At 46.1% G+C, this 15,476-nt stretch overlaps 1 protein-coding gene across 1 annotated transcript in view; it reads left to right on the top strand.

Moving 5' to 3' along the window:
- ARHGAP32 (Rho GTPase activating protein 32) overlaps window positions 1–6,712 on the top strand; it is an 82,925-nt gene extending 76,213 nt beyond the window's left edge. The window contains exons 15-17 of the mRNA XM_007463637.1: window positions 14–889; window positions 1,577–2,550; window positions 3,810–6,712. Coding sequence (XP_007463699.1) covers window positions 14–889; window positions 1,577–2,550; window positions 3,810–6,062 — 4,103 coding nt within the window. The 3' untranslated portion in view covers window positions 6,063–6,712. The remainder of the gene's footprint in view (window positions 1–13; window positions 890–1,576; window positions 2,551–3,809) is intronic.
- Window positions 6,713–15,476: the final 8,764 nt, after the last annotated feature.

The following is a 15,476-nucleotide window of genomic DNA, read 5'->3' as shown; positions in this document are numbered from 1 at the left end:
CCATTTTTACCAGGTGATTCCAAGCTGTTCCGACCCAGAAGACCCAGATCTAGCAGTGATGCCCTGAGTGCCTCTTTTAATGGAGACATGCTGGGGAACCGCTGTAATTCCTACGATAATCTGCCTCACAACAATGGAAGTGAGGAGGAAGTAGGGCTGCTGCACATTCCGGCTCTCGTGTCTCCTCATTCAGCTGAGGATGTTGATCTGAGCCCACCAGACATCGGGGTAGCCAGCCTGGATTTTGATCCGATGTCATTTCAGTGCAGCCCTCCTAAGGCCGAATCAGAATGTCTGGAGAGCGGGGCTTCCTTTTTGGACTCATTGGGATACTCCAAGGATAAACAGGGTACCAACAGAAAGGACACAGAAGCAGGTGGTAGCCAGTCTCAGACTCCAGGAAGCACTGCAAGTTCTGAACCTGTCTCTCCTCTTCAGGAGAAACTGAGTCCATTCTTTACCCTGGACTTGAGCCCAACTGAAGAGAAATCGTCTAAGCCAGCCTCGTTCACTGAAAAGGTCGTCTATGCTTTCTCTCCAAAGATTGGACGGAAATTAAGCAAATCCCCCTCTCTGAACATATCTGAGCCAATTTCAGTGACCCTTCCCGCTCGGGTGTCAGAAGTCATCGGTACCGTCGCAAACACAGCAGCTCAGAATGCACCTTCTCCAGCTTGGAACAAAAGTGGCGAAGAAAGTGATGTCATAAATAGATCCCCCACCCAGGTAGTAAAGATAAAAGCAAACGAGAGAGAGGCCCAGGAAGGGTGTGAGTCTGAAGTCCAGCCCCTGGACCAGGTGGCTGCTGCAGACGCAGACCCGCCAGGGAAGGAGGAGCCTGCCTCAAGCAGTCAGAGTAAGGCTGTACCTTCTGGACAGACTCAGACAGGTACCATTTGTTTTCCTCCATTCTTTCTTTAAGCTAAGAGGGATCTTCAATCCTGTGTGCCAACTGTGCCTTTTAAGAGAAATTTACTCCACAGCTAGCCTTTAATCAAACAGAATGTTTTTCTAGGTGGTGCTGATGGCTCAAAGCCCTAAATTAAAATCAGTCAAACAAAAAAATCCCCCAAAGGGCCAGTGGTCCTGCTTCAAACCTTCATAAAGTCCCCTTATCTCCTTGGACAGTCAGAATTCCTGGATAATTTTTGCACAACTTCGTAGCTCTTGATTCTGTTTTCTCTTCTGATAAAATACCTAAATTATAGCCTTACAAGTTAAGCAGCCAGCCTACACCGTCAAATATAAAAACAATTCTTGATAACAGTCTGCAAGCACTTGAAGCTTGTTTTTTAAGCAATCTTTTCTGAGCCAGGTGAGGGACCTGCTTCACTCCCATCTCTGTGGCAATCCAAGAGGAGATTGCAATCTTAAACACTCTTTGTTTTAGTTTTCCTTCTGAACCAGATGTGTTTTCTACAGCATTTGCATGTGGGATAGAAGATCGTGGATTGCCATTTTGAAATATGGAAGGCACCCATTTTTTTTAGTGATGAAATGGGGAGTGTTTGGCTTTCCGTATAGGATAACACAAGCTACCTTTTCACTTTCATTTTTTTTCCCAATTTCCCACCAGGAGCAGATACCCATGACCCCCCTCAGGATTCCGTTCCTGTAAGTTCAGTCTCTCTTATCCCACCACCACCGCCTCCGAAAAATGCTGCCCGCCTGTTGGCGCTGGCCTTAGCTGAGTCTGCACAGCAAGCCTCGACCCAGTCATTGAAGAGACCGGGCGCTTCCCAGGCTGCTTGTACACATTATGGAGACACAGCAGTGGCTGCGACTGAAGAGAAACTGCCTACTGCCTACTCTAGTGCTACCTTAGATAAAGCCTATTTCCAAACCGATAGGCCAGCTGAGCAGTTCCACCTCCAGACCAGGGCCTCCGGAAACTGTGACCAGCCAGCACCAGATATGGCAGCCACTGGGGTTTATACCCATTCCAGCGCCACTGAATCTGGGGAGCAGCGACACCCAGCAGACATACCAGGCAATCAACCACCTCGAATCTATTTATCTGGGGACCCAGAGAAGGCCAGAGTCACTTCAGTTCCCTTAACAGATTCTGAGTCTGATGATCACGTAAGTTTCCCTGAAGACCAGTCTGTGAAGACCAGTATGCCGACTGTTTCCTTTGTGGGCCAGGATCAGCTTTGTTTCTACAGTGGAGACCAGCCTCCTTCTTATCTTGGTGCAAGTGTGGATAAGCCCCTTCACCCTTCAGAACTTGCAGACAGAGCTCCCGCACCTTGTAATTTGCCTAGGGACAAAATCTACCCTCCTTCTGGGTCCCCTGAAGAGAATACCAGCACAGTCCCCGTGGCTTACATGACCACTGCTCCAGCAGCAGCTGACTTGAGCGCCAGGGAAGCCAACTGGGATGTAGTCGAACAGCCCAGCGCAGCAGGGTTCACCGCTGCCACCCTCCAGCGCGGTCACAGAACTAATCGTCCCCTCCCCCCACCTCCTTCCCAGAGACCCTCAGAGCAGCTCCCAGTCCTGGGGCAGGTACAAGCCGCAGCCAGTATAGGACTAAACAACGCCCACAAGGTAAGAAGGGGGGAAGTCAGTGAGATGAAATGTGTATTTTTCCGAAGGTATGTCACTCTCCAGCAGGGTGTGTTGTTACCTTGAGTGAGATCTGACATCTGCCTTTAAGTCCTGTGGCAGGAACATTTCCCAGTTGAGGTTGGGATCTGCCTTTATTGTGATGCTGGTTTTCCTCTGGAAAAGGAGTGGTTACTCGATGGCTCTAGTTTAATGATACTTGCTCCCTTTAGTTCCTAAGCATGTAGGTAGTTTCTTCATAGAGATACGAAGAGATTGTGAACAAATGAGTCAAGCTGGGCCTTAGGTGTCAGGATTGCAGGGTTTTCCCGGCTCCATCACTGATTCATTGTGGCTCTGGGCAAGTCGTCCAACCACCTCTGCCAGTTACTCACATCTGCACTACCAAAGTGCTGTATTCTCAGGACATTTGAAAGACTTTCTGCCTTACAGACTTTTTAGCAATGTCAGAGATGACAATGTCTTAGGACTTGTTATTTTCTCAACATTAACCAGGAGATTGTTCTATAGTTAAGCACCTGTTTTGATGAGAGAATGTTACATGCAGAATGATAAGGGTTTTTATGGTCACCTTGAACTAAAAGGACTTCATATCTAGTCTTCTGTGCGGGATGCTCTTTCTAGTGGCTGCTTCTCAAGGGGAGTGTGTTTGCAGCCCTGCAGTGAGGACCACGTTTGGCTTCTGCTGCCACAGACTGGCTGGAGCACAAGGAGGGAGGGAGAGACAGGGTCTGTTGGATGCCACCTAGACGAGTCCCTTTCTGTCCTTCCCTGGACTGGGGGCTGAAAACTGTCCACTGGGCAGCCGTGAGTCACTTTAAAAACCTCTCCAGATAGAATCAATGCTTCTTGTTTAACATAATGTTCTTGGTGTTGAGACTGAGCTACATAGATAGACAGGGTGTATGTTTTTAAGCCTGGTGGTTATTTGGCTAAACTTCTGTCTGGTCTGCACAGTAAAATAGTGTCATGGGCCACCTCATCTCACGTTGAAAACCTATCGTAAATGAGAACAGCTCTCCAAAGATGGGATGGCTACTGCACCAGATGGCCACACAGGCCTTCTTTTCGTGGCAGTGGGGACAGGTCGGTATCTGCCCTGTCCAACGTATCCGCACAGCTTGGGAAATTTCAAGCTGCTGCCCAAATGGCCTCAACTTGTGAGTTGTGAATTTAATAGCGTTTGATTCCATAGAGGGGAGCAGAAAAAACAAACTCATAATGTTATCATCTTTCAATAGGTTCAAGGAGTAGTTCTGGCTCCAGAGAGGCCGCCTGAACCCAGAGCCCTGGGTGACCCCACGCCTGTCCTGGCCGGCGACGGTGGGGCCGCCGCACAGTGTCCCGCCTCTGCGCCCGCTCCCCAGCCCAGCCTTCCCGAAAAGGTGCGGGAAAGTGGCAGGGCCCCCCCACTGCACCTGCGCGGCGAGCCTGTCCCCGTGCACTCCTCCTGTGGCTTCCCTACCCCGGGGCCCCCCACCAGGACCATGGAGAATAAAATCGCCGCTGCCATCCACTCCAGCTGCCCAGACACGTCCAGCAGCTCTGGGCACCACGTCTTTGTCACAACTTCCTCAGCCTCCGTGGAGGACGTTTTGCCTTTACCAGTCCCTGTCCCACAAGCCAAGCATGCCTCTCAGAAAACTGCGTATTCCACCTTTGCTAGGCCTGATGTCACCACTGATCCCTTTGGTCCAGAAAACTGTTTGCATTTTAGTATGACTCCAAACTGCCAGCACCGCCCCCAGAGCGTCCCCCCTCATCACGGCAAAGTGGAGCAGCACCAAGCGTACGGCTCCAGATCAGAGCCGCCAGCCTCCATGGGTTCTCGTTACAACACGTACGTGGCCCCGGGAAGAAACGTGTCTGGACACCACCTGAAGCCATGCGGCCGGGCCGAATACGTGTCCTCTCTGAGCTCCTCCGTTAGGGGCAGTTGTTACTCCGAAGAAATGCCCCTGTACCCCACCATCCGCAGGGTGCAGTCTCTCCACACCCCTCCATCATCCATGATTCGCTCTGTCCCCATTTCGAGGACAGAGGTGCCCCCAGATGATGAACCAGCCTACTGCCCAAGACCCTTGTACCAGTATAAGCCATATCAGTCCTCCCAGGCCCGCTCAGATTATCACGTGACTCAGCTCCAGCCTTACTTTGAGAATGGCCGGGTGCACTACCGCTACAGCCCCTATTCCAGTTCTGGTTCCTATTACAGCCCAGACGGGGCCCTGTGTGACGTGGATGCCTACAGCACAGTGCAGTTGAGGCCCCTTCACCGCCTGCCCAACCGCGACTTTGCTTTCTACAATCCTAGGCTGCAAGGAAAGAACGTGTACAGCTACGCTGGTTTGCCTTCACGTCCCCGGGCCAGTGTGACTGGCTGTTTCTCTGCTAATGACCACAGTGTAGTCAACATGCCTCCAGTCGCCGATGTAAAGCACACTTACACCTCATGGGATTTTGAGGACGTGGAAAAATACCGCCTGCAGTCCATCCGGAGGGAGAGCCGTGCGCGGCAGAAGGTGAAAGGGCCTGTTATGTCCCAGTATGACAACATGACCCCCGTGGTGCAAGATGACTTGGGTGGGATCTATGTCATCCACCTGCGGAGTAAATCAGATCCTGGGAAAACTGGACTTCTCTCGGTGGCAGAAGGAAAGGAGGGGCGGCACCCAGCCAAGGCCCTCAGTCCCGAGGGAGATGACCGCCTCTATAGGAAGCATCTGGAGCCAGAGTTCGACAGAGCCCACCACCATGGAGGACACGGCAGTGGGCAGTCAGAGAAGCCGACCCTCCCTCAGAAGCAAAGTAGCCTCAGGAACAGGAAGCTGCATGACATGGGTTGTAGTCTCCCTGAGCACAGGGCACATCAGGAAGCAAGCCATAGGCAATTGTGTGAAGCAAAAAACGGGCCACCTTACCCACAGGGAGCCGGCCAGTTAGATTATGGGCCCAAAGGGATTCCGGACACTTCTGAGCCAGTCAGCTACCATAACTCTGGAGGGAAATATATTCCATCAGGGCAGGAGTCTCTAAGACTGAACCACAAAGAGGTGAGGCTCCCCAAGGAGCTGGAGAGGCCTCGGGCTAGGCAGATTGCAGCCCCAGAGAAACACTCCAGAGACTGCTGCAAGGAGGGGGAACACCTCGCGCAGTCAGCAGTCCCACCCCCTAAGCCAGAGAGGGGTCACAGCCTGAAGCTCCACCGTACCCAGACCGTGGAGAGGGACCCCGGCGTGCCGTACCCGTACCAGACACACGGCAGGCGCCAGGGCAGTGGGACTGTCGGGCCCCCATACGATAACCTGGAGGGCTGCCACTCGCCGCCCCAGCACCAGCGAGGAGGCTTCGGAGCAGCGGCGATGGGCACGTATGCGCCCCCCAGCTTTCCCCACCTACAGAACAGGACATACGCTACAGCTCTGGGGCAGGGCGCCTTCCTGCCCACAGAGCTGTCCTTGCAGCATTCTGAGACACAGGTCCATGCGGAATGAGCCCCGGGAGCAATAGAGTTGAAGCAGCCTCTGCTGGACAGTGGACTGTTCTATTTTTTTCAGTAACCAAAAAAAAAAAAAAAAAGCTACAAAACCCCCGACCACATTTAAAAAATAAGAAGAAAAATAAATCACCATCTTTTTCCCCCTTCCCTGCTTCTTCACCACCTCTTCCATCTACAAACTGTCATTTTTGTCATTTAAAGATCTGAAAGATTGTACAGCACTGTGTTGAAAATCTCATAAAGAAATTTGTTACAGACCATACTTGCCATATATAAGGGCTGATTTGTAAGAGCCTGAGGACTGCCTTTAACTGAATTTGAGTTTGACTTCGTCCTTCCTAGCATTTTCTGTGTCCTTCAGAGCCTGATGCCCACTTCCCTGAAGGTCTTTGTGTGTCCTGTCTGTTCCCACTTGCTTTCCCAGTAGCCATGTCTTGCCTAGAGGGATACCCATTTTTCTAACTTCATTCCCCCTGTCTTAGAAGGGGCTGTGTGTTGTATTAGAGTGGAGAAAAACCTCTCCTTGATCCTTCACATAAGTCTATTGGACATTTAGAAAATTATAACAAAAAAGGAATTAAGACTTTAAGCATTTAATAACCATCACAGAATGTCAGACCACTTAGATCCAGGCTGAACTGTGCTTGTCAAACCCTTCCATAGCTGCTCCTCGCAGCGCAGCGGGCAGACGCCTCTCACTGCAGAGGGATTTATAAGCTAGAATTAAAGAACCTTCTTAGCTGGAAGTCAGTGACCTTTGTTCGTACCAGAAAATGACATCAGCGGTTCTAAGCTGCTGCCTGCCTTCAGTTCTTTTTTTTTTTTTTTTTTTATTCTCAGTAATATTTGGTAAATTGTGATCCTAGTGAAATATTTCACACCGTTTGTTTTCCTAAAGCAACTTTTTTCATTTAAAAAAAAAACAACAGCATGGTTTGACTGGATAAACACATGATTTATCATGATTACAAATTTACATGTTAATTTGTTTCTAAACCAGGTGTCCTGGGAATTCTTAAAGTAGCTACAGGTTATCTGTTAGTAAACTGAGCGTTCCTGCAATAACCACTTAGCACAGCCCGTTTCACCTGCTGGAATTCTGGGCAGTGACCGTTTACACCCTGAGGAATGAACGTACTGTTTCTTCCGTCTGTCCCTGTGCGATCACAGTCTTACTGTAATTGCCATCCACACCAGCATTTCAGGTATAGTCCTTACAACGCTGGAGACATGTTAAACATGTTCATACCCAGGGCTTTCTTTTGAAAGTTGCATTCCATTTTCTCAACCCACCTCACCACGTATGCCAGACTAGAAGGCAGTCCTGTATTTATAAAACGAGTTGAGATTGTCATGTCATTCCATAGCTCTTTATAATACTTGATTTTTATACATTCACATGTTTTAAATGCTCAGTTTGTAGAAGATACTAGGAGAATTTCCTTCCATTTACTGGATGGTTGCTGCTCTGGCTTTTTAAAACTTGGAATTAACTTTTATTTAGAGCAAAGAATCTTTTAAGAGGCTAAATTCATGCTGCTATTATTGCTGTGAAATTGTATAAAGATCAGGATTCATGCCAGTTTTTTTTTTTAAATCTAAAATATCATGTGATTGCATTTTAAGGGTTTATATTTAGAAAAAAATAAAGTTTTAAGAGCAACACATTTACCTATATGTGGAAATATGCTGTAAGGTTTTCTTTCGTTCCCCCAGAATTGATCAGAGAGATTCAATAAAGACCGTGGTAGAAATCCTAAAATTATGGAAAAGGTCTGCAGAAATTCAGACCTCTAGATGAAAAGTGCAGACCCACCTGGTATATAGTCACAATGTCAGGGAACCTGATAGGATACTTCCATTTAGCACACACACATCAAGAGCTCTGTGCAGGAATTTGCTCTTTGGTGAATATGCGGCACTAATATTTTTTCAGCCACAGCCATCTTTTTGTCAGTAGGCAATCCATTGTCCCCTTGAGATAATACAAGCCCTGTAAGCTCTCACCAACAGCAGGGAGACTAGGAAGCGGAGCTGGTGTGACCCGGAGATACAGATGGCTTTAGGAACTGAGAGCCTAGGAGGATGTGGCTGAAGGTGTCCAATTTTAACATTTGTGGGTTTGTCACACACATTATTTACTCCTGAAACTAAGGTCTATTTTATAAATACTAAGGTTAATTCTTGAAGGCGGTTACTTTATTAAAGTGCTATGGGTTTAGAAATGTCAGGTAAATATTTTGAATACAGAATAACGACTCAAATTCCTGGTATAAGTGTGAAACACAAACTTTAGGTAAAATCTACAGTTGCTGCACTTAGTGTAGGTACAGCCTTAACTCTGGGTTCAGTTAATTGAAGGACTTTGCCAGTATCCTTCCCTTTCTCATAGTGTGGGTAGACAGCAGGTCACTGTGACCTGGTTACCTCAGCATAATTCACCTTGTGTGTGACTGCGCAGACTGAGTAACTGTTCTGACATGGAGCATACTACGATGAGGAAATGGACCTGCCGTATGCATTAAACCCAGAATTGAATTCTGTTGGTATTTTCACAGCCATGTCTCCAGATTTTATACTTTTTGGCAAAATTCTGATACCACAGCTTTGTTTGATTGAAATAAATATTCCCTGGATGTCTGGCCAGAGACTTTGCTAACAGCCCCGGAGATGCCATCTTCTTTCAGTAAATTTCATCTGAGCCTTATCGCTTCCTGTAGTCAGTTTCCTTCTAAACATGCAAGTCCCTGGGGATGGTCCCAGGATAGGGCCTGCACATTTTTATAATGGCAAAGCATTTTTTAAAAGGGTCAGGTTGAAATATTCTAGGACTAATCCTGTAAAGAAGAGGGACCATTAATGTGAGGGGATAGAAGAATAGGTTATTACCACATCTGAAGCAGCAGTGACATATATAGTGTAAATTTGAAATTTGCCCTTTAGTTTAAAAAAGGAGCCTGCAAAGTCCATATATCTGTTCCCAGCCTTGTCAGTCACCCATTCAATATGTTGGCAAAGTATCGTCTGAGCAGTGTGTGTAAGAAGTAATAATGAAAGCAAAAGGATGTCAGAAAGTTAATTCCAAATGGTTAGAGGCATGTGATTTTTAGTACTGTGTGTGACGGAAATGTCAGGAATGGTATATTTTAACTGTGTGCAAGCTAATGTCAGTGTGCACAGAGGGTCTTTTTTCCTTTTTCGATTAGTGCTGTTAGTGTTCAAAGAATAAAAATGGTTGTTTTACAGTTTAGATTCCAAGGTAGCAAAATCTGATTTTTCAACCACCACCTGCATGAGAGAAGCATCCTAGGAAGTCTTAGATCATACTTCTGAGTTCTTAACTTTAATTTATATAGTGTTTTTTTATGTTTTAATATTTTTGTGAACTGGTGTAAATTGTTAATGCATATAAGCTTGTGTATTTTTGTAAATAGTTTGTGATTTATTTCTTGACCCATATGTAAATATTTAGAGTCTCATTTCTTCAAAAGTTATTTGAAGCTGAGTTGTGGGTTTGGGGTTTCATTTGTTTGTTTCTTTGTTTGTTTTGGATGGGGGTGGGGGGAGAGAAGGGATTTTGTACTCTGATAACCCAGATGGAGATACCTTGTGGTTTAAAGCAAATGTCCCACTGAAAGCAATTCAGATATCAACAAAATTATTTCAGGTTAAAACAGACTTCCTTGTGTATGTGTTTCCTTTTTAACCTAATGTGAATTATAGCAAAATAGATGGGGTAATTGGGGGTATTCAGACCAAAAGATTAACATTTGTATGACACAGACTATTATACCAAAAGGAATATTATTTTATTTGAGGGAAGCGATTTAATGACTCCTGTTTTCATCTGTCACAGTATGCTGCCTGGCCGAATTTTCCCCAGGTCAGATGGTACCTTTAGAACTGCAGAAACCTTGTCCTGCACTGGAGGGTCTGGGCAGACTTGCTGCACGTAGGGCTGCCCTCAGGCATCTGTGCCCTGGGCTGCCGCCTGGCTCCCAAGCTTGCGGTTTCCAGGAGGCTGAATTGGCTTCTTAGGGTTCCCCAGAAGGGGGCTCTGAATAACAACCATATTTCTAAAGATTCCCACACAGCATCTTGGACATCCTGTGTACTTTGCAGAGTGAAATGAACAGAAAAGAATCAACTCCTACACTCAGTCACCTGTGGCCAGGTGGTTTGTGGATAAAGGTAAAGCATTCAAATGTGACAGCTGCTGCCAGTAACCCACCTGCCTGATGGGGGGTCCAGACGCCTTCCTGTGCCAACGTTCTTCTCAAAAGAAATACTTCATATCAACCAGGACTTTGTGAAGGAAAGAAAACCAAAACACTTCAATATTAAGCTATTGGAATCCTAGTTTTCCTACTAGGAATGATAAATTACAAATTATTCTTCATCCTAAAATATTAGGGCCTGTCCCTTTTTGCCAGTAAAAGGGAAGTTGCCTGTTTAGTACAGATGACCCTGGCGTGCCAGCCAACTTTTATATATCTGTGTACCACACTCCAGACTGGAAGCAAGGTATAACATCTGCTTTCAATAAACACTCCCAGCCTGAACGTGTGTTCCCACGGAAACTGCTCAGACGGGATTAAAGACATGTATGACATCGCCACTGGGTCTTCTACTTAATTTTCTGAAATTCTCAATACCAAGTATTACCAAATTTCCTTCATACTGATGAAAATATAGTACCTACCTCTTAAAAATTGTATATTTATTTGTCATTGAGGAATCAGTGATGAATACATTGGTGGTGTTTGGGATTTTAGTCATTCGTGGTCCTTTGGGAAAAGGCACACTTTAAAGTGATACTGACTCCCTATTACATTAAAACTTCGGGCACCTGCATCCACCTGAAATAAGACATTTTAGTTGCTATGTTTCTCACATAATTGAGAGTGTGCCTCTTAAAAGGAAAATTGTGAGGTTTAATTTTTATTTTAAATATTTTAATTAAAATATTTCCAGAATATATTTCAAACCACAAACTTTGCTGTCAGTATACCTGACGATTCACCATTTACATCTATGGATCACTATACCACAAGATAGTGATACCGTTGGGACACACTGAGATAAAAAGTGTTTGCTTCTATACCAAATGCTCTACCACCACTGTCCTATTACGTTCTTGCAGTTTTTTTTGTTTTTTTTTTTTTAATTTCCTATATCCTTTTCTTTCTGCTGTCACTGCCTGCTGCTGTCTACGTGGTACCTGTAAAACTTCCTCTGAATAACCATTCAAAATAAATAAGCTTGTCAGATTGGTGAGCAAAAAAAATTCTGAACTGGGACCCTGAAAGATTGGGACTTTGTGTCATCTGTTTTTCATTACTTGGAGCCTCTGATTCTTTTCTCCTAACAAGGTGCTTGGATAGCCAAGTTTCAGAAGGTGAGATTATTATATAAGATGCTTAGAAGGGAGAATAAAACAAAAACTCTTAAGAGTTCTCCCTGCATTTGACATTTTGTGAGAAAGCTACATGATTAGACAGACTGGCATTTTCCATGTGAATAACTCCCCATAGAGGAATGCTGGCCCACAGAAGACATCCAGCTCCACCATGAACTCCAGTGGGAAGAGAGAAAGGAGTGCCAGGCACATACAGCTTCAGCTGTCATCAAGTCATTCAATTAGTGCCCTTTTTTTTTTTAAATCTCCTAAAAACATTTTGCAAAACACCCTGAGATTTCTCAGCCACTTGTTCATGTTTTAAACTGGGCAAGAAGTTCTCAAACTTTAGAATCCGTATAAAGCACCTGGATAGCCAGTTAAACGTAAGATTCCTTGAGCAACCGCCAGACAGTCTGATTCAGTAGGTCTGGGACTGGACTCAGGAATCTACAGTTTTAGCAACCACTGTGTGATTCTGGTACAGGTGGTTGAGAAATAACTAGACAGCAGCTGTAATAGGCTTCTCGCAGAGGGAATACCAGTTCCAGTTTATAGAACTTTGCCACTTTTTTGCATTTGCACCTTGGCTCCCCGTCACTTTACTGATGGCTAGAACAGAAGTTTATCATTAATTTCTCTGTCCTCAGTGATTACATATTAAGCCCAGATTCAATTATTTATAGCAATGGCACATAGAAATTAGGTGTAATTGGGCTGGCAAGCAATATAGAAAACAATTTAACATTTTCTAAAGCTGGTAAGATGCTCATGACTGTCTATACCATTAACTCCCATTGTATACTTAGGTAGTCAAGTCTTGGGTGTGAGCCATTCAGGCTGGTCAGGAAGTGTAGTTCACGCATATTGCTATTCAGACAGTCAACTCAAATACTATATTCAGGGGAAACAAATAACTCTTAGAACCAAGTGATCTGCTTTCCTTTCGCACCAAAACTTTTACAAGAACTACCAGCACATAATTAGCTTATTTGACTTTTTAGTTTCATGTATTTCATCAGCTGTGGGCAATGGTATAGAAATGTTTTTAACAGCCAATGGTGACACTATGCTTACTATATACAGTGCTGGTCAGTGCTGTAAGCCTTGTACATCTGTTAAGTCATTTGTTCCTCATCGGTTTATAGATGAAGCCAAGGCACACAGAGGTTCAACTCTTCACCCACTGTCGTACAACTGCTAAAGAGTGAGGGAGCTGAGATCCAGACCCAGGCACTCCTGACACGAGTTTATGCTCTAATAAAAGCAGCCTTTAAGGTTGGGTAATTGAATCCCAACTGCTACTAGCTCTAAAACCCTTAACTGACTAAGTCCTTCTAAAACTATTTCTAAAACTCATACTAAGCCGTGGCTTCCTCATCTCTAAAATGGGAATAATAATCATATTACCTACCCCTTGGGGTTGCTCTGAGGACTAAATTAGATAATACATGTTCCTAAAGGGCTTAACAAAAGAGCAAGTACCCAATAAAAGTTATCCAGGCTTTGTATTGTGAGATGGTGCAAGACCACACAGCAGTTAAGGGACAGTTATGTTATGCTTATACAATTGTATCATTAAGAATTTAATCAGTTGGGTCATCTTTTCTAAAAAACTGGAAGGTTTCACATAGTTGACATGTATCTTGCAGGAAGAGAATCTTGACCAGTAGAGATGCAAGATGTAATTTAGTGGTTAAAAGGAAACTTCAGAGTGAGACTTGGAGTGGGACTGGCAGTGGAGAAAGCCCTTGCTTTCTGAAGATCCTTGGCAGTTGTTTTGCGGACACCTTTATGTAGACCGCCCCGGTTAGGACCACTGATGACGCTACGCCCGTCCTGTGCTAGAGCAGGGTTCTCTCCGTCCCATTCCATTGACTCATAACTGCAGCTCAGGGAAATGGTCTTATGACCCCAGGGACTGGTGACTTCTCTACTAAACAGAGCAGCTGTCAGCAGGCCTCGCTTCACTGTGTGGCCCCAGCGGCTCGCGGGCTGGTTAAAGCACACGGTGGCAGGAACAGGAGCCGCGCTCAGACTTGCCGCAGAAGAATCACAGGAGGAAACAGACAGCGTGCTTTACACAAGAGGTGAAACAGGATATCGAAGTGTTCTTAAAGAAAAAATGAAAAAAAAAAAGACATTTTTGGAGGTTTAAGACTTACCCTTTACTTATACTATACTTCCTCTCAGCAGCCTGACCTAACAATGTAACTGTGACTAGTAATAAATCTTCATTTCCAAAATGGCAGTTCCTTATATTAAGATCAGAGTTCGGCTGACTCCTGAATAGGGTGAGTGAGATAGTATAGCAGCCTTTACACACACTTTACATGCACCCTGGAATCCACTGAGCTGTGTAGCTTGCGATAAGTTGGCATACTGAGGAAAAGAGAAGGCAGAAAGGAAGCACAAAGGGGCATGGGAGCAGGGAAGAGTGTTTTGGAAAACTGGCTGGCTTGTGTGTTATATGATGTTGATATCTGAGATCCTAGACTGGTGATCTATGGGCCAAGTCTGGCTCATGAATACATCTGGTTTAACTTGTATGTTTTAAAAAGAAAGTTTAATTAATTGCCAAACTTTAAGAAATAGGAAATTCACATAAGAGTTTATATTTTTGGTTTCTGCTCCTATAGGCAGGTGAGTTTGTGGCTCCTGGTTTATGTGCTAATAGGCTGGAAGGCTGACACAGTAGGTCTTTGCTGTTTGCTTTCTCCTAGATGTAAAGTTTAGAAAATGCCATTGAAATTCACTAGACTGGTTATACATTGGATCATGTAACTCAAAGGCTGAGATGTCCTCCTATGTTTTTTAACCTAGAAATATCCATAAGGTTAGGTTTTCCATTCTTTGGTTCTTTTTTTTTGCTGTACGCGGGCCTCTCACTGTTGAGGCCTCTCCCGTTGCAGAGCACAGGCTCCGGACGCGCAGGCTCAGCGGCCATGGCTCACGGGCCCAGCCGCTCCGCGGCATGTGGGATCTTCCCGGACCGGGGCACGAACCCGTGTCCCCTGCATCGGCAGGCAGACTCTTAACCACTGCGCCACCAGGGAAGCCCGTCTCTCCATTTTTGAAAAGGAAAACTTAGGGTCAGTTATAAGGGTCTTTCCATTATTCTTAAACACATGACCATTTTTCTTGATTCAAGATCCGTGGAAGGAAAGTGCTTATTCAGAGGAGAGAGTGTAGTGACTGAAGTGATGGTAACTATCGCGCTAACAATTTATTGGTCGATTACCATATACCAGGCTCTTCTAGGTGTGTACACATATTAACACTAACTCGGCCTTCCAACAGTTCTGTGAAGCAGCTTTTTTACTTTTATACTACTTGACAGATAAAGAGACTGAGGCCCAGAAAGTTTCAGTGATGTGCCCGAGCTCATGCCTCTGAGGTTTGGGGGATTCAGGCCCCAGCTCTCTGACTCGGAGGCTGCACTTTTATCACTTCTGTGCTGCCCGCCCAAAGGGGGCCTTCAGAGGTCACGAACACCCTAACCCTGGACCGGCCAAGACACCGGGCTGTGAACTTGCGGGGGAACTCTCCCCTCCCACCCCGGGCTCGGCCAGGCTCATGCTGTGGTGACGTCACCCACACCTCAGTACGTTCGCACAGAAACGGTGTACTTACTGCTCAAGCCAAGTCTGCTGCAGGTCGGGTGACTCTCCCACGAACAGTCTTCTGTGCGGCGGCCGCTGCCCCCCTTGAGCCACCTCGTCTGAGATGCGTGTTCCTGGGGTGGAGGTTGGAGGGTCCTGGGCGAGGAGTTGGAAGGCGGCCCAGAGGGGAGGCAGGGGCTCCCGCGCACGGCTGGACCAAAGCTGGTCTCCAGGCCCCGCCCGCGCCCAGGCCCCGCGAGGCAGCCGCGCGCCTGGAAGGAGGCCAGCCCGGAGCAGCGGGCAGCTCGGCGCTCTGCGCACCACTCGGCTCTCAGCCCACCTGCGACGGCGGCAAGAAGCTGGCCCTGCACCCACAAGGTTCCGGTCACTGGTTGGAGAAAAGCCTCTG

Source organism: Lipotes vexillifer, unplaced genomic scaffold, assembly GCF_000442215.2.
Source record: "Lipotes vexillifer unplaced genomic scaffold, Lipotes_vexillifer_v1.1 scaffold442, whole genome shotgun sequence".
NCBI lineage: Eukaryota > Metazoa > Chordata > Mammalia > Artiodactyla > Lipotidae > Lipotes > Lipotes vexillifer.
This window is presented reverse-complemented; position numbering and strand designations above follow the sequence as displayed.